General features: G+C 45.0%; 1 protein-coding gene across 7 annotated transcripts in view; it reads right to left on the bottom strand.

The window, feature by feature from the left end:
* LOC124043777 (double-stranded RNA-specific editase 1-like) overlaps nt 1-25,312 on the bottom strand; it is a 176,423-nt gene that overhangs the window by 37,696 nt on the left and 113,415 nt on the right. For 5 of the 7 annotated variants that reach the window (XM_046362729.1, XM_046362728.1, XM_046362726.1 and 2 more), the window contains 2 exons: nt 21,108-21,169; nt 201-269 (listed from right to left, as the gene is read on the bottom strand). In XM_046362729.1, the coding sequence (XP_046218685.1) occupies nt 201-228 (28 nt within the window). In that variant the 5' untranslated portion in view covers nt 229-269; nt 21,108-21,169. Of the gene's footprint in view, nt 1-200; nt 270-18,123; nt 18,569-21,107; nt 21,170-25,312 lie in introns of those variants that run through there. The other 2 variants (XM_046362724.1, XM_046362723.1) reach the window with 2 other exon arrangements.

Genomic DNA, 25,312 nt, shown 5'->3' on the forward strand with positions numbered 1-25,312 from the left:
CATAGAGCAATATAAGTTGAATCCAAGGAATTTATGGAGTTTTGCAGTGAGGTTTCTGTATGTGCGGTGCTTGTAGTTTGTGTATGTCCTTTGTGTATGTGTGTGTGTGCGTGTGTGTGTCTAAGCAGTGGATCCGGTAAGGGAACAAATGGACACAGGCAGACAGACAATTGGACAAAGGGAGAGACGGACACACTCACTCATGTTCTCCTCTTCATCCACGTCCATGGTGAAGAGCTTCTGCCGGGGCTGCCGAGCTCCGGCTCCACCTGAGAACAACACGAGAGGAAGGGATGGTCAAACGCAACCTAGATGTCTCTACTTCAAATAACACACTTGCCCATGTGAAGACACAACCACGTACAACTCTAAGAGGGGACCAAGTGGGTGTGTGATTTTTTTTTCAAATTCTCTCAAAATATTCATATGTACACACACCCATACCCACAACCAGTGCAGTGAGATGAAAATGACACAGCCAGGTTAAGCCTACGGTGAGTGTATAAATATTCAGAGGGGAATACTAATCTGGGCGAGAGAGGAGAGGGGGCCCGGTGCTGACAGGCCGTAATAGTCGGAAGCAGTGTATTGTGACTTTAATATCCGTCCGATTAGACCTCATTTCCAGCTGCCTGCCGGGAGATATACAGCCATTGACATGGACATGCCTTTTAGCCGGGCATGACACAGACAGCCATTTACCTGGCGGTAGAAAATGCACTACAGTGCACGAACAGTTGTACCGTACAGCAAAGCCGATGGATTTCTAGGTGAGCAGATTTGACTCTCTGCAGGTGAATGTGGTGTCTGGCCTGGAATCTAATCCTGAGATTTCTACCGCAATCATACTTGACATTTAAGTCATACATCAAGAACACACAGTTGTACTGGAGGATTGCCTGTGAGCCCTAACTATCTCAAGAGGGAAAGGATCTACTGTTAAAGCACTCAATATGCATTACTCTGGAGACATTGAACAAATATATTGACAGTACCAGTCAAAAGTGTGGTCACACCTACTCATTCAAGGGTTTTTATTTATTTGTTTTACTATTTTATGCATTGTAGAATAGTTTAGGGAACTATAAAATAACACATATGGAATCATGCAGTAACCACAAAAAAAGTGTTAAACAAATTGAAATATATTTTCGATTCTTCACAGTAGTCACCCTTTGCCTTGATGACAGCTTTGCACACTCTTGGCATTCTCCAAAACAGCCTCATGAGGAATGCTTTTCCAACAGTCTTGAAGGAGTTTCCACATATGCTGACCATTTGATGGCTGCTTTTCCTTCACTCTGTGGTCCAACTCATGCCAAACCATCTCAATTGGGTTGAGGTGATTGTGGAGGCCAGATCATCTGATGCAGCACTCCGTCACTATCCTTCTTGGTCAAATAGCCCTTACACAGCCTGGGGATGTGTTTTGGGTCATTGCCCTGTTGAAAAACAAATGACAGTCCAACTAAACAGATGGGATGGAGTATAGCTGTAGAATTCTGTGGTAGCCGCAGCAGAGGTAACTCTGGGTCTTCCTTTCCTGTGGCGGTCCTCATGAGAGCCAGTTTCATAAAAGCGTTTGGTTTTTGCGACTACACTTGAAGAAACTTTCAAAGTTCTTGAAATGTTCTGTATTGACTGACCTTCATGTATTAAAGTAATGATGGACTGGCATTTCTCTTTTCTTATTTGAGCTGTTCTTGCCATATGAACTTGGTCTTCTACCAAATAGGGATATCTTCTGTATACCACCCCTACCAACACAACTGATTGGCTCAAATGCATTTAGGAAATAAATTCCACAACTTCAATTAACAGGCACACCTGTTAATTGAAATGCATTCCAGGTGACTACCTCATGAAGCTGGTTGAGAGAATGCCAAGAGTGTGCAAAGCTGTCATCAAGGCAAAGGGTGGCTACTTTGAAAAATCTAAATATCTCAAATATATTTTGATTTGTTTAACACTTTTTTGGTTGTTACATGATTACATACATGTTATTTCATAGTTTTGACATCTCCACTACTATTTTGCAATGTAGAAAATAGTTTTTATTTAAAGAAGAAAGATACCCTTGAATGAGTAGGTGTCCAAACTTTTAACTGGTACTGTGTGTTTTCAGAACCGGTTACATTTATGTCAAATTTTATATAAGGTTGTTACCAAATGTGATGAATTATTTTAATCTTTTACCAAGAAGTAACAAATAATTCTACTACATATATCAACTTTCCAATTCCAGTCTTAAATAGCAGTGTTGATCATGTTCGTATTGAACATAGCAAAGATCCAGGCCCAGACATGGACGCCCAAGGGAGTGCGTAGTTTGTTTCTGGCCTAGAAAGAAATGCTCTTTGCTAATAATCACATTCTCTTATGGGAATATATTTTCTGTTTTCCCCAGTCTGCACTGGTCTTCATTCGCAGCTGTAGTATGTAACATAAGTAGAAGCTACGATGGCCATGTGTACAATAGTCGCCCTTCCATGAAACCACATAAACTAGAAATTCGACAACTAGAAAAAATCATTGCATAGAACATTTTAGAGAAGTAAGTCGATGAGAATTTCTCTTTTAAAATAAAATCCTAGTAGTCAAGAGATGAATGGAACAGGAGACACACGCAACACACACACACACACACACACACACACACACACACACACACACACACACACACACACACACACACACACACACACACACACACACACACACACACACACACACACACAGGTCTAACAGCTTGGTCCCCCTGCAACTACAGCACATGTGAAGCAGGAGTGCCGAAATCATGATGAATCCAATGAGAGAGAGAGAGAGAGTGGTTATGACGGGGAGCAGATTGTGCTGATTCCAGCTCTCTGCCTTGTTCCCATGCACCATTCCTCATGACCGACACTTTAAGCTAAATTAAATGGCCTAATTAATCTTGGCTAATGGTGGGTGACAGCAAATATGCTAGCAAAATTACGACCCTATTAAAAGACTAATATTCAGTCCTATGATTGAAAATGAAAAGGGGCGGTTGTGAGGGGGCTAGTTGGGTGGGGGTAGGAGGGATTATGTGTTTTAGGTAGCCAAGTCAAACTCCAGCCAGGTGTCCTTCCTTCGTCCAATGATTCCCCACCCCCCCCACCCTGCACCTCCCCACCTTGTACCCTATTTCACCCGTAGGCTTGAACGCTAAATGCCTCTTTGGCGATTAGAGGTTTCGAGATTCGCCCATTTAGGCTGGCTCGTGCGCCCGTCGCTTTCTATTATGAGGTCTCAGAGCCGTTTCACCGCTTCGCTCACGAGCCGCTCATGAATCAGTAAGCAGCCATGAGATCTGTTCCAATCTAAGGCCCGTGCATCTACAGCATTCATAAAAACTAAACTGCAAGGACAAATACAATCCAGTGGTGAGTTAGGGCCAAGGACACAACAAAGGCAGAACCAGAGACCTGTCTGGTCATTCAGCGCAACTAACTAATAAGTTGTCTGTCGATGATCTGAGGGAGAAGTCTTGTTAGGGTATTAGTGGCATCACTTCATGCCTCAGTAGCCAGATGACGGGTGCCAGGCCGGGGTACCAGAGTGCTGGATGGACAGCTCAGCCCTGCTTAGACACAGTGTTAGCACAGCTGCATCTGTTTGGCCTTAGTGTTTGCCCACAGTCAGTCCACAGAGGCCGCATTTAACCGGCTGCTTTTTTTTGCTCCACATGGGTCAGTGGCTGTAAAAAAAGTAATCGATGTAGAGAGGAGCATCCTGACCAGTGGTGTAAAGTACTGAAGTAAAAATACTTTAAAGTACTACTTAAGTAATACCCCCAAAAAACAACTCAACTTTTTTATATTTTTCGACAACTTTTACTCCACTACATTCCTGAAGATAATATGTTCCTTTTACTCCATACATTTCTCACTGGCACCCAAAAGTAGTTGTTACATTTTGAATGCTCAGGCAGTACAGCAATATGGTCCAATTCACGTACCTATTCATATAAAGTGTTGTCATACCTAGTGCCTCTGATCTGGAGGACAAATACTGTGTTTGTAAATAATGTCTGACTGTGTCCCTGGCTGTCCGTACATTTTAAAAACAAGAACATCAAGGGCCCTCCCGAGTTGCGCAACGGTCTTAGGCACCACATTGCAGTGCTAGCTGCGTTACTACAGATCCTGGTTCAATACAGCCGGCTGCGACCGGGAGGCCCCTTGATGTTCTTGTTTTTCAAATATACGGACAGCCAGGGACACACTCAGATATGATGCTAAGCACAATTGGCCCAGCGTCGTCCAGGTTACGGGAGGGGTTGGCCGGCCGGGATGTCCTTGTCCCATCGCGTTCTAGTGACTCCTGTGGCGGGCCGGGCGCATGCACGCTGACATGGTCGTCAGGTGTACGACGTTTCCTCCGACACATTGGCGCGGCTGGCTTCCGGGTTAAGTGTGCAGTGTGCCAAGGCGCAGTACGGCTTAGCAGGGTTGTGTTTTGGAGGACGCAAGGCTCTCAACAGTCACCTCTCCCGAGTCCGTACGGGAGTTGCAGCGATGGGACAAGACTAACTACCAATTGGATAGGATGAAAATTGGGTTACAATTTTTGGTGGGGAATAAATTAAAAACTAAGAAGATTATACCATCTGGTGTGCTTAATATATAGAATTTTACTCAAGTATGAAAATTGAGTACTTTTTCCACCTCTGGTCCTGACCAGGTCTCCACTTTCATACCAGCTTTAAGAGAGAGATCCTTCCAAATTCCTATGACTCAATATCTCTTTAGCATTAAAATTGTTGGGCGGAAATTGGTGTCAGCGATCAGCGTGTCATATCAGTGTTCCACTCTAGCTACGGAAAGTAAGAAAGGCGAGTCATTGACAAGATGGCGAAGAAACGACAACTTTTGCCATAACAATTGAAGTAAGGAACGTCGGTGGCATAACGTTCAGTCTCCAAGCTAAAGATGTGTGGCTGAACCAGTAGAATGTGCTTATGATTATTAGATTCCTATTATCGGGTTAGAGGTCTTGTACTGGTAGATGTCTGCTCCTCTTCTTTATTCCTTACGCCAAAACAATACCATATCCCACCAGTTGTGAAAGGGGCTGGTTTCAGATGGTATTTCAATGGATGGTTGGGGCGAGGGAGGGGGAGAGAAAAGATGAGAAAGAAGATTAGAAAACTCCAATTCAATCTCGGCGGCATGAGGGCCCGAGGGAAATACGGTGTTTTGATTCGTCTTTCATCCCTCGCTTTCGCTGCGGTGGAGCGGTAGCACGACGCTTCCGTGGAGGGAGCTGCAGCCGCCGGAACAGGGAAAGGGTGGATGGAGAGAGAGGGAGGGAGAGGAGAGAAACAGAAAATGCAATCCTATTCTAGGTACAAGAGAATCATTATGTCTCCTAAAACAGAGAAATGAGGATAGGCCTGCCCTTGAAAGGCAGTGGGAGGTGAACAGTCAGGCCAAACGCTGGTAGAGGTTGAGTGATGGGGGTGGGGAAGAGAGGAGGAGGAACTTCGGTAATAGAAAGATGGCATGAAGGGCAGAGGTGCATGAAAATAAGTTCATTTCTGTCCAGTGCAAAAGGCAAAGTATTCTGTGAAGTCCAACAGGTCTGCAATGTATACCATCCATAAAGGAAAAAAGGTCAATGTATATATGTCTATGGTCAGGAGCAAAAAATGTCTGCAACCTGTAACCACAATGCAGAAAATTATTAACAGCCTTATGGGAGCATTGGCAGTGCAATGTTTGTAATTGGTCAAATGAAAGTGTGTTGTCTTTTGATTGCGCTTCTGACAGGGCTTGTGGCTTGCGATTGGTCAATTGGTCTACTGACAATTTGATTGTTTTTTTTATTTGTACAGTGACATGAGAGCTCAGGTCAGGGGCTCTCCCTCAGTGAAGCACCACTTCGCAATTCACCCTAAACGGCCAGCTCTTTATTTCGATTGAGCTACGGGGCAACACTTTTACACTCAACATTTGCTGCTGCTACTCTGTTCTTTATTTGACTTTTATCGTTATCTTCCCTGATGCCTAGTCACTTTACCCTGCCTTCGTGTACATATCTACCTCTTTCCGCACATTGATCTGGTACTGGTACTCCCTGTATAGAGCGACATTCTTGTGTATTTGATTATATTATATCCTCGTGTTACTATTACTTTTAAACTCTGCGTGGTTGGGAAGGGCTCTCAGGCGAGCATTTCACGGTAGAAAGTCCACACCAGTTATGTTTGGCGCATGTGACAAATGAAACTTGATTTGACATAGAACTTAGCTAATGCCACGTTTTAATGGGAATCCATAACCTCTCCCTCCAACTAATCCCCCCCCCCCCCCCGCCGTAATATCAAAACAACCCAGCCTTTCTGACGAAAGAAAATGTGTGAGCCTCTCAGCCACTGCTTGTTGTCGGTGGAGCTTTTTATTTAGTTTTCCTTTCGTGCTGCCTTTAAAAGCCTGACAACACTGACTTAAGCCCGAGCACTGAAGGAATCCTCACTGACACAAGCTGCATTAAGAGCACACTTAATACAGAAAAGCCCCTTCTCTGCCATCGATTTTCCAATCCCCAATGGTCAGACATGTCGGTGTGACCGCCCACAGCGTGTAGGAGACACGAGACGAGCAAGGAATTAGGCCTGCTTGGCAGCTCTGCGTCTGTTGTAAACACTCAGACACAGAAAGAAACGTGCAAACAAACACGCTGCACACTAGTGAAACTGAATATATCGACTGCACACCCGGATAGGCAAACAAAACTGACTATTTCGGGACCGTAGACAGGGAAACGCCAATACAGACTGCTCCATACAAATATACCACGACCACATGAGCAAACCAGAAGACACTGTTCGATCCAAATCTCTATCCAGAAGTTTTCGGAATTTGGGAAAACAGCTTTCTTCCCCCAAGAAATACATCCACATGTGTATTCTAACAGCACAATAAGGGTCATCTTACACCAAAAACTGAGAGTCAGAGAGAAAAGAGAATCAATATGAATTTTGTTATTTGATGGTTTTATGTGAGATTGCCATTCACAGGTCCCATGGAGCGACTGGTCAGGAGAGAGAGCAGATTATAATGGGAGCAAGTCAAGGTAGAATATATGTCGCAGGTACTCACACACACACACACACACACACACACACACACACACACACACACACACACACACACACACACACACACACACACACACACACACACACACACACACACACACACACACACACACACACACACACACACACACACACACACACACACACACACACACACCTCTCAAAACACTTGGGGTTTGTCTTATTAACACCACACCCACTCTCTCTCTAAGTTTGACAAAACACAGTCCTCACTACAACACATGGATCAGATTAGCTCTGGAGTGAAGTCTGGGTCAAAAGCAAAATACTTGAAATAATTTTGAAAACCTCTGGAGACACACAGACAGAATTAATTTCTTAAAATGAACCAACAGTTAAAATAAATGAATGACACTGTTCTAAAGCACATCCATCCTTCAGGTCTGGCACTAGGACCACTCTCAACCAACTCTTTAAGGCCATAAGCAAAGATGAAAATGCCGAGCTGTAGTCGATGAACAGCATTCTCACATAGGTATTCCTCTTGTCCAGATGGGTTAGGGCAGTGTGCAGTGTGGTTGAGATTGCATCGTCTGTGGACCTATTTGGGCGGTAAGCAAATTGGAGTGGGTCTAGGGTGTCAGGAAGGGTGGAGGTGATATGGTCCTTGACTAGTCTCTCAAAGCACTTCATGATGACGGAAGTGAGTGCTACGGGGCGGTAGTCGTTTAGCTCAATTACCTTAGCTTTCTTGGGAACAGGAACAATGGTGGCCCTCTTGAAGCATGTGGGAACAGCAGACTGGGATAAGGATTTATTGAATATGTCCGTAAACACACCAGCCAGCTGGTCTGCGCATGCTCTGAGGGCGCGGCTGGGGATGCCGTCTGGGCCTGCTGCCTTGTGAGGGTTAACACGTTTAAATGTTTTACTCACGTCGGCTGCAGTGAAGGAGAGGCCGCATGTTTTGGTTGCAGGCCGTGTCAGTGGCACTGTATTGTCCTCAAAGCGGGCAAAAAAGTTAGTTAGTCTGCCTGGGAGACAGACATCCTGGTCCATGACGGGCCTGGTTTTCTTTTTGTATTCCGTGATTGACTGTAGACCCTGCCACATACCTCTTGTGTCTGAGCCGTTGAATTGAGATTCTACTTTGTCTCTATACTGACGCTTAGCTTGTTTGATTGCCTTGCGGAGGGAATAGCTGCACTGTTTGTATTCGGTCATGTTTCCGGTCACCTTGCCCTGATTAAAAGCAGTGGTTCGCGCTTTCAGTTTCACGCGAATGCTGCCATCAATCCACGGTTTGGGAATGTTTTAATCGTTGCTCTGGGAATGACATCTTCAACGCACGTTCTAATGAACTCGCACACCGAATCAGCGTATTCGTCAATGTTGTTGTCTGACGCAATATGAAACATATCCCAGTCCACGTGATGGAAGCAGTCTTGGAGTGTGGAATCAGATTGGTCGGACCAGCGTTGAACAAACCTCAGTGTAGGAGCTTCTTGTTTTAGTTTCTGTCTGTAGGCAGGGATCAACAAAATGGAGTCGTGGTCAGCTTTTCCGAAAGGAGGGCGGAGCAGGGCCTTATATGCGTCACGGAAATTAGAATAGCAGTGATCCAAAGTTTTGCCAGCCCTGGTTGCACAATCGATATGCTGATATGCTGATATGCTGATACAATTTAGGGAGTCTTGTTTTCAGATTAGCCTTGTTAAAATCCCCAGCTACAATGAATGCAGCCTCAGGATGTATGGATTCCAGTTTGCAAAGAGTCAAAGTTCGTTCAGAGCCATCGATGTGTCTGCTTGGTGGGGAATATATACGGCCGTGATTATAATCGAAGAGAATTCCCTTGGTAGATAATGCGGTCAACATTTGATTGTGAGGAATTCTAAATCAGGTGAACAGAAGGACTTGAGTTCCTGTATGCTTTTGTGACCACACCACGTCTCGTTAGCCATAAGGCATACACCCCCGCCCCTCTTCTTACCAGAAAGATGTTTGTTTCTGTCGGCGCGATGCGTGGAGAAACCAGCTGGCTGCACCGACTCCGAAAGCGTCTCTCCAATGAGCCATGTTTCCGTGAAGCAAAGAACGTTACAGTCTCTGATGTCCCTCTGGAATGCTACCCTTGCTCGGATTTCATCGACCTTGTTGACAAGAGACTGGACATTGGCGAGAAGTATACTGGGGAGTGGTGCACGATGTGCCCGTCTCCGGAGTCTGACCAGAAGACCGCTACGTTTCCCTCTTTTACGAAGTCGTTTTTTTGGGTCGCCGGCTGGGATCCATTCCGTTGTCCTGGGTGAAAGGCAGAACACAGGATCCGCTTCGCGAAAGTCAAATTCTTGGTCGTACTGATGGTGAGTTGACGCTGCTCTTATATTCAGTAGTTCTTCTCGACTGTATGTAATGAAACCTAAGATGACCTGGGGTACTAATGTAAGAAATATAACACGTTAAAAAAAAATGCATAGTTTCCTAGGAACGCGAAGCTGGTGCCCCTCAGGTGTGAGTACTTAGTCCCCTCCTGTATTCCCTGTTCACCCACGACTGCGTGGCCAGACACGACTCCAACATACCATCATTAAGTTTGCTGATGACACAACAGTGGTAGACCTGATCACTGACAACGATGAGAGCCTATAGGGAGGAGGTCAGAGAACTGGAGGTGTGGTGTCAGGATAACAACCTCTCCCTCAATGTGAGCAAGACAAAGGAGCTGATCGTGGATTACAGGCAAAAAGGCGGGCCGAACAGGCCCCCTATTATCGACGGGGCTGTAGTGGAGTGGGTCGAGTGTTTCAAGTTCCTTGGTGTCCACATCACCAATTAACTATCATGGTCCAAACATACCAAGACAGTCATGAAGAGGGCAAAACAAAACCCTTTTCCCCCTCAGGAGACTGAAAAGATTTGGCATGGGTCCTACAGCTGCACCATCGAGAGCATCCTGACCGGTTGCATCAATGCCTGGTATGGTAATTGCTCGGCATCTGACCGTAATATGGTACAGAGGGTAGTGCGAACGGCCCAGTACATCACTGAGGCCAAGCTTCCTGCCGTCCAAGATCTATATAATAGGCGGTGTCAGAGGAAAGCCCATAGAATTGTCAGAGACTCCAGTCACCCAAGTTATAGACTGTTTTCTCTGCTACTGCACGGCAAACCGACCCGGAGCGCCAAGTCTTGGACCAAAAGGCTCCTCAACAGCTTTTACCCCCAAGCCATTAGACTGCTGAACAATTCATAAAACTCGGCACCGGACGATTTACATTGACCCCCCATCCCGTTTGTACACTGCTTCTACTCGCTGTTTGTTTGTTACCTATGCATTATCACTTCATCCCCACCTACATGTACAGATTACCTCAACTAGCCTGTACCCCTGCACACTGACTTTGTACCGGTGCCCCCTGTATATAGCCTCGTTATTCTTATGGTGTTACTTTTTATTTTAGTCTACTTGGTAAGTCATTTCTTCTTCTTGAACTGCACTGTTGGTTAAGGGCTTGTAAGTATTCATTTCACATTAAAGTCTAAACTTGTTGTATTCGGCACATGTGGCAAATAAAGTTTGATTTGATTTGATCATGGACTTGTGCTATTTGATAGGCAACGGCAATTTTTCTAGATTCTATCCAATATCTTTTTGTCAATCAAACCATGGAAGATCAGTGATTTACTTTAAGAATGGAGGGAATTGTAAAATAATTTGAAAGTGAACCAGTCAGAGATTTTGTAATGTTCAAGCCAATCGCTCTTCCTCGCTGTCCAGTTTCTATCTCGGTCCAGTTGGCCAGGGTGGTGACCAGCTAATGCACCATAATGGGGTACACGTGTGGGGCCACCGGGGGCCTAATGAACTGGGGTTCTCGTGGGGGGGGGGGGTTGAAACTGATGGGCCGGGGTATGGGGGAGAGGAGCGTGGCCGCCTAACATCGCCACTATCGTGCCCCCTTCACACACACACACAACCTCACGCTGACAGCTCAACCGTATCCCCCACACAAACCTCCATCTCGGACTCCATTATTCAATTTGGTTTGACTAATGACCAATATCCTGTTTGAATTAGCCTGCCAACACCAATTTGACTTCAATAAGAGCAGATCTCCCAATGCGTTTAGGAGGTCCTGCTACAAACTGCAGGTGCCAGCTGGACATTCGGACCTGACCTAGGTGTTCCATAGAGCAGGAAGGGATTGCTCTCATCCTTCTCAGTGATGTAAAGCTTTAAAAGAGGGTGACAATACAACACTAACCCTGCATTTTCAATTTTGCAAAATGAGAAAATAGGAGATGAATAGAAGACTTGATGCATGGGATAGAATTAGTACTGCATGACACCCCCATAGGATGGTGAGTAATCTGGCAAAACCAACATGGTTGAAATGTTGTCAGGTACCTCGCTCAAAAGGGGAGTAATGTAGTAGCCATCATTTCACCATATTAGTCGACTGTTTATCTCTTCAAGACCACACACCTGCGCTTCTGCCGATTCAATGAAAATCTAAAAAATATATCTTTCACCCTCTCTCTCATTCGCTCTCCCTCCCTCTTCAAGGGCGCTGGGTGGCTGCCGCCATCCTCCATTTCCCCTTTTCAGAGGGAGCTGTAAAACCTGTGACAGCTATGATTTATGATATACGCACTGTGCCTGTGGGGCAGATGTGTGTGTGTGTGTGTGTGTGTGTGTGTGTGTGTGTGTGTGTGTGTGTGTGTGTGTGTGTGTGTGTGTGTGTGTGTGTGTGTGTGTGTGTGTGTGTGTGTGTGTGTGTGTGTGTGTGTGTGTGTGTGTGTGTGTGTGTGTGTGTGTGTGGCTAAGGAGAGGGGCTAAGTTATGAGTTCTTCTGAGCTCTCCACGGGCTATCGCCAGATGTATCGGTGCTCACTGTTCAGTCACAAAAGTCACACACAGGAGAGAGCGCAAGCGAGTGTGTTTGTCTGTCTAGGAGTGCGAATTGGGCTGTATGACCTGAAGCAAGAATAAAAACATTGTGAAAAAGTAAGTTTACAAAGATGAAATAAGGCATGCACTGACAGCTATTTAGAGGCACGGGGCCAGCTGCTGAGTGTGTGTGCGTGCAAATGACACGAGTGTGTATGAATGTGTGCGCGAGTGTGTGTACGAGTGTGTGTATGGCCTCATTCTCTGAAATCATATTTTGAAGTGCTGCAGGCTGACCAGACAAAAACTGCTGGTATCAGCATAGTCTCCCTCCCCCTAACTATCTATTTCCATTGCTCTCTATCTATTTCTCCCTCTCCCTTCCCATTTTCCTTGCCTCAATGCTCCTGCTGTGCACTGTATTTCATATTCAAGGCCAGGTCAGGTGATCCAGTATCCTCACGTGCGTGACACTGCGTAAATCTACAATGAACAAAAGTATCACGCAACATGCAACAATTTCAAAGTTACAGTTCATACAAGGAAATCAGTCAATTGAAATAAATTCACTAGGCCCTAATCTATGGATTTCACATGACTGGGAATACAATACAGATATGCATCAGTAGGTCACAGATACCTTAAAAAATGGTAGGGGCATGGATCAGAAAACCAGTCAGTATCTGGTGTGACCACCATTTGCCTCATGCAGCAACCTCCTTTGCACAGAGTTGATCAGGCTGTTGATTGTAGGCTGTGGAATGTTGTCCCACTCCTCTTCAATGGCTGTGCAAAGTTGCTGGATATTGGCGGAAACCGGAACACACTGTCGTACACGTTGATCCAGAGCATCCCAAACGTGGTCAATGGGTGCCATCTGCCTGGTACAGTTGAAAGCGGGATTCATCCGTGAAGAGCACACTCCACCAGCGTGCTCTTCACGGATGAAGGCGAGTATTTGCCCGCTGAAGTCGGTTACGATGACAAACTGCAGTCAGGTCAAGACCTTTGTGAGGACGAAGAGCATGCAATGAGCTTGCCTGAGACGGTTAATTACAGTTTGTGCAGACATTTTTCGGTTGAAATAACACATATGGAATCATGTGGTAACCAAAAAGTGTGAAACAGATCAAAATATATTTTATATTTGAGATTCTTCAAACAGCCACCCTTTGCCTTAATGATAGCTTGCAAACTCAAAAAGTTAAAGTAACAGACATCTCAACATCAGCTGTTCAGAGGAGACTGCATGAATCAGGCCTTCATGGTTGAATTGCTGCAAAGAAACCAATACCAAAGAACACCAGAAGAGATTTGCTTGGGCCAAGAAACACGAGCAATGGACATTAGATCGGTGGACATCTCTCCAAATTTGATTTTTTTTGGTTCCAACCCCCGTGTCTTTGTTTAGATGTAGAGTGGGTGAACGTATGATCTCCAAATGTGAGGTTCCCACCGTGAAGAATTGGGGTGGTGGTGCTTTGCTGGTGACACTGTTGGTGATTTATTTAGAATTCAAGGCACACTTAACCAGCATGGTTACCACAGCATTCTGCAGCAATATGCCATCCCATCTGGTTTGCGCTTAGTGGGACGATCATTTAACATTTCAACAGGACAATGGCCCAACACACATCCCCAGGCTATGTAAGGCCTAGTTGACCAAGAAGGAGAGGGATGGCGTGCTGCATCAGATGACCTGGCCTCCACAATCACCCAACCTCAACCCAATTGAGATGGCTTGGGATGAGTAGAGCTGCAGACTGAAGGAAAAGCAGCCAACAAGTGCTCAGCATATGTGGGAACTCCTTGAAGACTGTTGGAAAAGCATTCCAGGTGAATCTGGTTGAGAGAATGCCAAGAGTGTGCAAAGCTGTCATTAAGGCAAAGGGTGGTTTCTTTGAAGAATCTAAAATATATTTTGATTTGTTTAAAACTTTTTGGGGTTAATACATGATTCCATGTGTTATCTCATAGGTTTGATGCCTTCACTATTATTCTACAATGTAGAAAAAAAGTAAAAATAAAGAAAAACCCTTGAATGACTCAGTGTGTCCAAACTTTTGAGTGGTACTGTATGTCCATTTGCAAGAGAATCTATGCATTTGAGTGTGTGTGTGTGTGCCTGTACTTTCTATTTGCACGGTTTGGGTGAGTGAGCATGTGTGAGAGAGGGGCTAAACTCTTGCCTCGGGTTATTACCAGGTTCTGAGGTAATGTCGACGGACAATTGGGAGCAGTGAGGGTCTGAAAGGTCAGACAGGAGAGAGGGAACAAGAGGGTGGGAGAGAGAGAATGTCTGCAGTATGGTGAGGAGAAGTGATGGGTGAAGGGTTAGAGGGAGGGAGAGAGAGAAGGAGAAAAATGAAGGTGGGAACCTACGGAGGGAACAGAGAGAGACAGAACAGTTGTTGAGATGAGACAAGTGAGGGAGAAGGAATGACGGGAGCAAGTTAGAAATGTTAGAGGGAGGCAGCCAGACAAGTTAAGAGTACAGTTTCAGCTTCCCCTTGCACTTTGGTGCTTGTCCTCAAATTGTCACTAGGTGTTGTTAGCGCGCATATAGGAATGAATGCAACACATTAGCCATAGCTTCATTAGCCCTAGCAGCCATACATTGCTTGATAAGGAGTTATTAAACCATCCACACATATAAGCGCCTAGGGATGTGATGAATCTAACAGTTGTCTTAACATTTAAAACATTATTTTTTTAATTGTTTAAATGATAAGAAAAAAAAAATCATAAAATTACGTGAATTGACAATTCAGATATGGTCCTGGGTATGACCACCAGAGGGCAGTTTAATCTACCGCAATCCTGGAGACCTACCAGAAGGCGCTCGCTCATCTTACTGAGTCTCCCACCCCCTCAGCAACGAAGGTAGTTTTGCTCTGTGCCTCTATGCTATCAGTACATGGGACTTCATGTCCCACTTCTCATTGATGTGATGGCTTATTGAAGTGATGCATGACATTGTGTTCATAGATGTCTAACAATCCGTCAACGCCACGTATGGTGTTTGAGAGCTCGCGCTCTGTACCTGCAGAGTAACCGTCCGGCCGGTCACCGTTTTGGACGTGGCATCTTGTGGTCTGGTTCTAGATATGCCATTAAGGCAATGAAGCCAACAGTCTCTACCATTGACAATGGCTGCATCTCAACTGCCATCACTTGTGTAACTTGCGTTGTCAAATCAAATCACATTTTATTGGTCACATACACATGGTGATTCTCTCCCTCCGTCACTTATCGCACTGCTGCCAGCAACAGGTTGGGTCTCACGCGGTGCCTCCCGTTCAGCATTGCACTTGCACTGCCGCTACTACAGTTCAATTCCACCTCGCAAAATGTGCATTTCAACACCACCTCATTTAACTTCGAAGTATTGCCATACAGGACTTCAATGCTGTTGCTTCCCTCTTATCACTCTGCCATTTTCCCAACTGTTAACCACGATGACGTGAGGAGTGATTTATATCCGTGGCAAATCATTTGAAACGGTGCATATCTCCTCCTACTAACGTTACAGCATTGTTGCGTCAGGTATTTATTTCATTCGATTTTGTTTTCCTTTATGATGATCGGGACCTGTTAGTGCTAGTTTTGTGATAAAATTAAAATCACAGTGCAGTTATGAGACAGAAAAAAAAAGTTCTTTGTTTAAGGATTTTTTTTTCCGAGCACAAATCCATTGGAAATGAGGCACACTGTAGGTAGCAGCGTTGACTTAAGGGCCGTCCAACCCTCCTCAGTCCCAGTCACTGCATCCTCCCTGGCTGAACACACATAAGCATCGTTCTGCTACAGTGGCTTCCCCATCCGTCACTCGCCGAGACAGCCATTTAGTCAAATGTTAAATCGAGGCTAATTACACACTGTTCACTCGGAGACGCCGCGACCCAGCTCGTTTCTTATCATGACAAGAGTGCCGTTTTGCATTGTGGGGGCCCCAGCAACTAAATTACGACCTACCAGAATAAGGCAGTCATCGACTTGGTGTCGTCTTAATCGAGCACTTTGGCGTTAGTTTTTCAGTGATGAATGCGACGAGGTCTCTTTTCTGACTGTTGTTGTTGGAAGCCGTTTGATGTGGTCTGCCGAGGCTAGAGCAGACTTTTTCTGCAGCAGCCAATTTGTTAATGCTTTTGTGGGGTGGCTGTATCGAGGTAGTTGCTGTCATTAGTGATTTTCAGTCGGAAAATTATACACTTTCCTGAATGCCTTTTAATTCTAATCTGCTGTCAATGGGCGCAGAGTGCCTTGGAAATCTGCAACCCTGTTAATCTAGCATGTAAGCACTTTGGATATAAAGTGTGTTTGCTTAGTTCAATTCTAATGTCTTAATAGCATTTCTAAAGCATTGGATTTCTCTGACAGCTAACCTCATAGCGAGTCGCTCTTGGAATGTGTGAGGTGTTGTAAGAGAACTCCTAGAGAAAAGGCTGAACAGTTTCTGGCTAACAGAACTGACTGAAACAGCCCCTCTTCCTCCTAAGCAATGGATCCACTGAGTGAAGACAGGGCGTATCTCACTCAGTCTCCAAAAGCTTAATTCTAGACATTCTGCTTGCTTCGCACAAAACCTTGGGTCCCGTTTTCCATATTACAAATATGGCCCATTGGAGAGACATTTCCTTTTGAGTGTCCTCCTCGCCACAATGTATTGTGGGGGCGATACATTGAAGCTTCCTCTGTTGGAAAACATGCTGTTGCATATAGTATCCTGAGACTCATACCGTTCACACTTCTGGTACAGAGTCAATGATATTGGAGCACAGCAATCAGCCAAAAATATGAGAAAAGGGTACTGTGGATGTTTTCAATACAGCACCTTTACTTGTGTTTGGGAAATGTGAACGAACCTCCCAGGAGAGCGCAAACACCCGTCTCTTGCCTGAACTACAATGCTATAAACCTCTGGCAGAGCTAGCATTAGCCACTAACTGACAGGCTAGCTGGTCTGACAGACAGAGGCTGGGAACAGCCCAGCCCAGCCCGTGCCATCAGTTTGTGTTAGTCTCGCTGGCGATTAGTGGCGACACTAACACACTCTGGGGACTCATCAGGGCTTCCGCTTGCTGAGGGAATTACTGCTGCTGTAGCTCGGACAGGTTGGCGGAATAACATGACCTAAACTTAACGATGAAGTTATTCTTCCTCCAGGTTCATGCAAAGTGGTGCCTTCATTTCCATGGCAACAGCGAGCGGAGACTGACGGCCCGGCGACGCTGACAGACAAAAGCCTGTCATACGTTTTTGGGGTGTGAGAGAGTCACGTGGCTAAAAACGCAACTTCAGCTGCGGGCGGATTTATACGGATGAAGGGGCTTGGGATTGACGGTTCGCGGTGGGGGAGCTGGGGAGTAGGGGGATTTATCAAAGCAAATGGCTGACACATCACCAATGCCGCCACAGAGGGAGCACCTCAATAATTACTACTTCCCTTGTTGGGCTAATCCCCAGAGCACTGGAGCAAAACAGGAGGGAGAAGCTTAAGAGTTTCAGAGGAGCCCGTCAGATCATTTACAGAGACAGTCTCTCCCTCGCTCGCTCACAGAGAGGTCAGTCTCGCTCACAGAGAGGTCAGTCTCGCTCACAGAGAGGTCAGTCTCGCTCACAGAGAGGTCAGTCTCGCTCACAGAGAGGTCAGTCTCGCTCACAGAGAGGTCTCAGAACCAGATCTCATTCACTTAATAGAAACAAGCACTGTAAAACACTAAAGATGCTTCAAAACTAACCTGTCACAGAACTCACACTAAGACATTCAGAGACGCAAACCTCGTGCAGTGCCAAAATCAGCAGTACCAGTGTCACACTGACATTTGGGTTCAATTTCTACACCCCGAACAGTACTCAATATTTACATCATACTCCCTCACACAGACAAGTCGATGGTAGATTCAATTTTCACCATCTTACCAAGTGACACGTATCATTTAAATGAACAGGTTGCGTATTTCAACGACATTACTTCCCTATATTGAATCATTGTACTAGAAGTAACCACTTCTAGACCAAGATAAACTACCACAGAATCTTTCAAAGCAGAACAAAACAGCCGGTGCGAGAAACACACACACACACACAAGCAAACAACTCACATCACACACACCACGGGTAGGCGAATCGGAGGGAGTACCTTTACGCTCGCAGCGTTTCTTGCGCCTCCTCTTGAACTTCCGGCGGATGAGGCAGTAGTAGGAGCCCAGGCTCTGGGGCCCGGTGCTGAACAGGGCCATGCTGTCCGCCACCGGCTAACACACTGCTCTGCTGTCCCGGAGACACTCACTACTGGCACTCAAGACACTGGCTAGCGCTTACTCTTAACACACACAGCCATGTGGTGGAACACTCACAACTCTCCCTCTCTCGGACTCCTTTTCTCTCTTGGTTTCTGTCTCCCTCTACCTAGTTGGAGGGGGAGCATGTAGTGTGTGTGTGTGTGTCAAGGGAAGTGGCATACCCTCAAAGGAGAGGCTGTTCCTCAGATAACTGTAGAACGTCACATGGATTTGGTTCTATATTTCTCTCTCTCAGTCTTTCATTATCCACTTCTCCCTCTCCTCCAGCACAGAAGGCAGCTTGCTCCCACCAGCTCAGTGCTTCTATAGCATCTCACTGAAACGTCACACTGGCCCTCAGCCTATCACAGACGGCCTCTGGCTCATCGCCTGGCCTCCACCTGTTCACACACACAATCAGACAAAACACACGCACACTCACACACACACATACATACAGCCACATACAGTGCCTTGCAAAATTATTCATACCCCTTGGATTTCTTCACCTGTTATTGTGTTAACAAAGTGGGATTCAAATCCATTTTTATGTCAACAATCTTAAGATAGTTCATTTGAAATAAAAAATGAGACAAACTAAAATAGTCATTGCATAAGTATTCAGCTCCCTGGGTCAATACATGTCAGAAACACCTTTGGCATCAAATACAGCCGTGTCATCTTAGGTACGTCTATAAGAGCTTTGTACACCTGGATTGTGCATTATTTGTCCATTATTCTTTTCAAAATTATTCAAGCTCTGCCAAGATGCTGTTTTTCAAGTCATATCATAGATTTTCAAGCCGATTTAAGTCAAAACTGTAACGTGTCCAATCAGGAATGTTTACGGTCTTCTTGGAAAGCAACTCCAGTGCAGATTTGGCCTTGTGTTGTAGGTGATTGTCCTGCTGAAAGGTACATTCTTCTCCCAGTCTCTGGTGTAAAGCAGACAGAAGCAGGTTTTCCTCTAGGATTTAGCCTGTGCTTCGCTCCATCCCATTTATTTTTATCCTTTAAAAACTCCTCAATATTTGCCAATGGCAAGCATACCCATACCATGATGCAGCCACCACCATGCTTGAAAAAAGTGTATTCCTTTGCTGTGTTTTTTTTCTCCAGTATTACTTTAGTACCTTGTTCCATACAAGATGCATGTTTTGGAATATTTTCATTCTGTATATTTGTACTCTCCTTTTCACTCTGTCATTTAGGTCATTATTGTGTAGTCACTACAATGTTGTTGATCCATCATCCTCAGTTTTCTCCAATCCCAAAAAGGCTACAGAGTTCAATGGTTATCACCACCAATGGCCTCTTGGTCTGGGAGGTTTAATAAATAATCCACAGCATAAATGTTAACTTGACCATGTTTAAAGAGACATTCAATGTCTGATTTGTTATTATTGTTACTCATCTACCGGTCACTCCCCTTCTTTATGAGGCTTTCCAAAAGCTCCCTGGTCTTTGTAGTTGCATCTGTGCTTGCAATACTTGAATCTTCGTAAAACAGATGTTATATGTATGGGGGACAGAGGAAGGGTTATTTATTAAAAAACCATGTCAACACCTATTATTTCACACAGAGGGAGTCCATGTAACTTATGTGCTTTGTTTAAGCCACATTTTACTCCTGAACTAATTTAGGCTTGCCTAAACAAAGGGGCTGAATACTTATGCAGTGACTATATTTTAGTTAACTTTTTTCTTAGATTTTGACAGAAGATTTTGTGTAGACTGCAGAGTTTCAGCATCACTCCGTTACCTCGGAATTACCAAACTTCAAGTGCTTTCATCCCTCAATAGACAAACTCATACACTACAACAGTCCAGCTAAAGGTACTGCAATGTCCTGCAATGTTTAACATGAGGTGAAATCTCACTTCCCAGAAGGAGTACACCATTCACTAATAGGTTCAGGCATGGGAACAAAAGAGCTGAAGAATTCAGTGTAAACGTCACAATACCACAGCACAGAACTCTACCGCCCTCTAGTGTGCATATTCTGTCATTACTCTATCATTCCAGTGACAGCAAAGGCAATGTCAATGATGCAGAAACCACCATAACACTGCACAGCAAACACACAAACAGGCTTTACCATAAGAAACCCTTTGCACATAAATATGATTTTAGCCATCTGTGTCAGCCATACTAACGGATATGAAACCGAAAGACAACAACAGTGCCTTTACCTTGGTGAACACTGCCCCTCTGTGGAGTGGAATAGAACAGCACTTCATATGAACCACAGTGCAGCACAGGACACCAAAGGCTGTATGGTGCAGTATAGAACAGGACATTCTTATTTTAAAAAATGTTTTCATTTACCTCGTGGTATCCAATTGGTAGTTACAGTCTTGTCTCATCACTGCAACTCCCGTATGGCCTCGGGAGAGGTGAATGTTGAGAGCTGTGCGTCCTCCGAAATACAACCCAACCAAGCCGCACTGCTTCTTGACACAATGCCCACTTAACCCGGAAGCCAGCCGCACCAATGTGTCGGAGGAAACACAATATACCTGGCGACCGTGTCAGCGTTCACTGCGCCCGTACCGCCACAGGAGTCGCTAGTGCACGATGGGACAAGGACATCCCCTGCCGGCCAAACCCTCCCCTAAATCAGATGATGCTGGGCCAATTGTGCGCCGCCCCATGGGTCTCCCGGTCGCGGCCGGCTGCGACAGAGCCTGGACTCAAACCCAGAATCTCTAAGAAGGACTACTGATTTTCTGTCATAGTTATGAGTATTCCTAACCGTGTGACATGCGAGTGAGGGAAGGTGTCATAATGGAGAATATATATATATATATATATATATATAGACGATTAGTTAGTTACACACCTGTTTTCCCTTTGTTGTCCGTTGTGTAGTATTGGCGCACTCTGTGGCTCTTCTTCAGTGGCCTGGAAGAGAAAGGAGAGCACTGGTCAGCTAACAGCTATAGTATCTGTCATCACAAACAGGAACAACACACAGAGGCAGAACAAAAAAAGGAGAGGAAGAGTTACTAGGATAATGGTAGAATGAAGGTGCTCATTGGTAATGGGTAATTGGTGTTCGTATAATTAAAATCTTTATGTATACACTGCTCAAAAAAATAAAGGGAACACTAAAATAACACATCCTAGATCTGAATGAATGAAATATTCTAATTAAATACTTTTTTCTTTTACATAGTTGAATGTGCTGACAACAAAATTACACAAAAAGTAAATCAAATGAATCAACCCATGGAGGTCTGGATTTGGAATCACACTCAAAATTCAAGTGGAAAACCACACTACAGGCTGATCCAACTTTGATGTAATGTCCTTAAAACAAGTCAAAATTAGGCCCAGTAGCGTGTGTGGGCTCCACGTGCCTGTATGACCTCCCTACAATGCCTGGGCATGCTCCTCATGAGGTGCCGGATGGTCTCCTGAGGGATCTCCTCCCAGACCTGGACTAAAACATCCGCCAACTCCTGGACAGTCTGTGGTGCAACGTGGCGTTGGTGGATGGAGCGAGACGATGTCCCAGATGTGCTCAATTGGATTCAGGTCTGGGGACCAGCGGGCCAGTCCATAGCATCAATGCTTTCCTCTTGCAGGAACTGCTGACACTCCATCCACATGAGGTCTAGCATTGTCTTGCATTAGGAGGAACCCAGGGCCAACCGTACCAGCATATGGTCTCACAAGGGGTCTGAGGATCTCATCTTGGTACCTAATGGCAGTCAGGCTACCTCTGGCGAGCACATGGAGAGCTGTGCTACCCCCAAAGAAATGCCACCCCACACCATGACTGACCCACCGCCAAACCGGTCATGCCGGAGGATGTTGCAGGCAGCAGAACGTTCTCCACGGCGTCTCCAGACTCTGGCATGTCTGTCACATGTGTTCAGTGTGAACCTGCTTTCATCTGTGAAGAGCACAGGGCGCCAGTGGCGAATTTGCTAATGTTGGTGTTCTCTGGCAAATGCCAAACGTCCTGCACGGTGTTGGGCTGTAAGCACAACCCCCACCTGTGGACGTCGGGCCCTCACTACCACCCTTATGGAGTCTGTTTCTGACCGTTTGAGCAGACACATGCACATTTGTGGCCTGCTGGAGGTCATTTTGCAGGGCTCTGGCAGTGCTCCTCCTGCTCCTTCTTGCACAAAGGTGGAGGTAGCGGTCCTGCTGCTGGGTTGTTCCCTCCTACGGCCTCCTCCACGTCTCCTGGTAGCGCCTCCATGCTCTGGACACTACGCTGACAGACACAGCAAACCTTCTTGCCACAGCTCGCATTGATGTGCCATCCTGGGTGAGCTGCACTACCTGAGCCACTTGTGTGGGTTGTAGACTCTGTCTCATGCTACCACTAGAGTGAAAGCACCGCCAGCATTCAAAAGTGACCAAAACATCAGCCAGGAAGCATAAGGAACTGAGAAGTGGTCTGTGGTCACCACCTGCAGAACCACTCCTTTATTGGGGGTGTCTTGCTAATTGCCTATAATTTCCACCTGTTGTCTATTCCATTTGCACAACAGCATGTGAAATGTATTGTCAATCAGTGTTGCTTCTTAAGTGGACAGTTTTATTTCACAGAAGTGTGATTGACAAACTTAAGTGTTCCCTTTATTTTTTTGAGCAGTGTATTTAACATTTAATTATGGAGTTGTCGCACATACAGCTAACAAATGGAAATGTCTGCTCTACTCAAAATTACAACCAACTACAGTGCCTTGCGAAAGTATTCGGCCCCCTTGAACTTTGTGACCTTTTGCCACATTTCAGGCTTCAAACGTAAAGATATAAAACTGTATTTTTTTGTGAAGAATCAACAACAAGTGGGACACAATCATGAAGTGGAACGACATTTATTGGATATTTCAAACTTTTTTAACAAATCAAAAACTGAAAAATTGGGCATCCCATCAACTTTAATGTGGCAAAAGGTCGCAAAGTTCAAGGGGGCCGAATACTTTCGCAAGGCACTGTAATTGCAGGACTACCGTAAAAATGGAAAGTGAGGAAAGTGAAAGGGGGAGAAAGTAAGGAAATTGTCTGTTGGCACTGCATTATAGACCAACATTTATTAAAGAAAAATGTGAAAAATAAAAAAAGTTTCATTTCAGGACCAAAAATGGACAGCTGTGGAATATAGATTGCAAAACAGTTTTACGAAGATTAACGATGTACCGATTCCATGGCACATGACTAATGAACTGATACACAAAACAAAGCTGGATTCAAAACCGTTGTTAAACTTAAATTATACCAAATTCTTGCAACCAATAGAATGATACATATACTGTACAGTACATTCTGAAAATATTCAGACCTGACTTTTTACACATTTTGTTACTTTACAGCCTTATTCTAAAATTGATTAAATTGTCCACCCCTTCCCCCAATCTACCCTACAATATTCTGACAAAGCAAAAACCAGAATTGTCAGCAAATTTATGAAATATACATTTACGTAAGTATTCAGACCCTTGACTGGCAGCGATTACAGCCTTGAGTCTACTTGGGTATGAAGCTGTAGGCTTGGCACACCTGTATTTGGAGAGTTTCTCCCATTCTTCTCTGCAGATCCTCTCAAGCCCTGTCAGTTTGGATGGGGAGTGTCGCTGCACAGCTATTTTCAGGTCACTCCAGAGATGTTCAATCGGGTTCAAGTCGGGGCTCTGGCTGGGCCAATCAAGGACTTTCAGAGACTTGACCCGAAGCCACAGCCACTCCCGCGTTGCCTTGGCTGTGTGCTTAGGTTCGTTGTCCTGTTGGAAGGTGAACCTTCGCACCCCAGGCGGAGGTCCTGAGTGCTCTTGGGCAGGTTTTCATCAAGGATCTCTCTGTACTTTTTCTTTCTCTCAATCCTGACTAATCTCCCTGTGCTTAAAAAAGAATCCCCACCGCATGATGCTGCCACCACCACGCTTCACCGTAGGGATTGGTGCCAGGTTTCCTCCAGACGTGATGCTTGGCATTCAGGCCAAAGAGTTCAATCTTGGTTCAGAGACCAGGGAAGACCAGAAAACCTTGCTTCTCATGGTCAGAGTCCTTTAGGTGCCTTTTGGCAAACTCCAAGTGGGCTGTCATGTGCCTTTTACTGAATTGGCTTCTGTCTGGCCACTCTACCATAAAGGCCTGATTGGTGGAGTGCTGCAGAGATGGTTGTCCTTCAGGAAGGCTCTCCCATCTCAACAGAGGAACTCTGGAGCTCAGTCAGAGTGACCATCAGGTTCTTGGTAACCTCTTTATGGCAAATAAAAATCTAAACTGGATGGTTTTCAGAGATCCATGGGAGGGGTTGAGTGGAGCTTAAGGTTGGGACTAAAAACAAACAAAAGATAACTATTTAAAAAATATACTGTGTCCATAAAATGTATATACAGTTGAAGTCGGAAGTTTACACACACTTAGTTTGGAGTCATTAAAACTCGTTTTTCAACCACTCCACACATTTCTTGTTAACAATCTATAGTTTTGGCAAGTCGGTTAGGACATCTACCTTGTGCATGACACACGTAATTTTTCTAGCAATTGTTTACAGACAGATTATTTCACTTATAATTCACTGTATCACAATTCCAGTGGGTCAGAAGTTTACATACACTAAGTTAACTGTGCCTTTAAACAGCTTGGAAAATGATGTCCGGCTTTAGAAGCTTCTGATAGGCTAATTGACATCATTTGAGTCAATTGGAGGTCTACCTGTGGATGTATTTCAAAGCCTACCTTCAAACTCAGTGCCTCTTTGCTTGACATCATGGGAAAATAAAAAGAAATCAGCCAAGACCTCAGTAAATAAATTGTAGACTTCCACAAGTCTGGTTCATCCTTAGGAGCAATTTCCAAAACGCCAGAAGGTACCACGTTCATCTGTACAAACAATAGTATGCAAGTATATACACCATGGGACCTAGCATCCGTCATACCACTCAGTAAGGAGACGCGTTCTGTCTCCTAGAGATGAACGTACTTTGGTGCGAAAAGTGCAAATCAATCCCAGAACAACAGCAAAGGACCATGTAAAGATGCTGGAGGAAACAGGTACAAAAGTATCTATATCAACATAAC

The sequence above is a fragment of the Oncorhynchus gorbuscha genome, linkage group LG09, assembly GCF_021184085.1.
Source record: "Oncorhynchus gorbuscha isolate QuinsamMale2020 ecotype Even-year linkage group LG09, OgorEven_v1.0, whole genome shotgun sequence".
Taxonomy (NCBI): domain Eukaryota; kingdom Metazoa; phylum Chordata; class Actinopteri; order Salmoniformes; family Salmonidae; genus Oncorhynchus; species Oncorhynchus gorbuscha.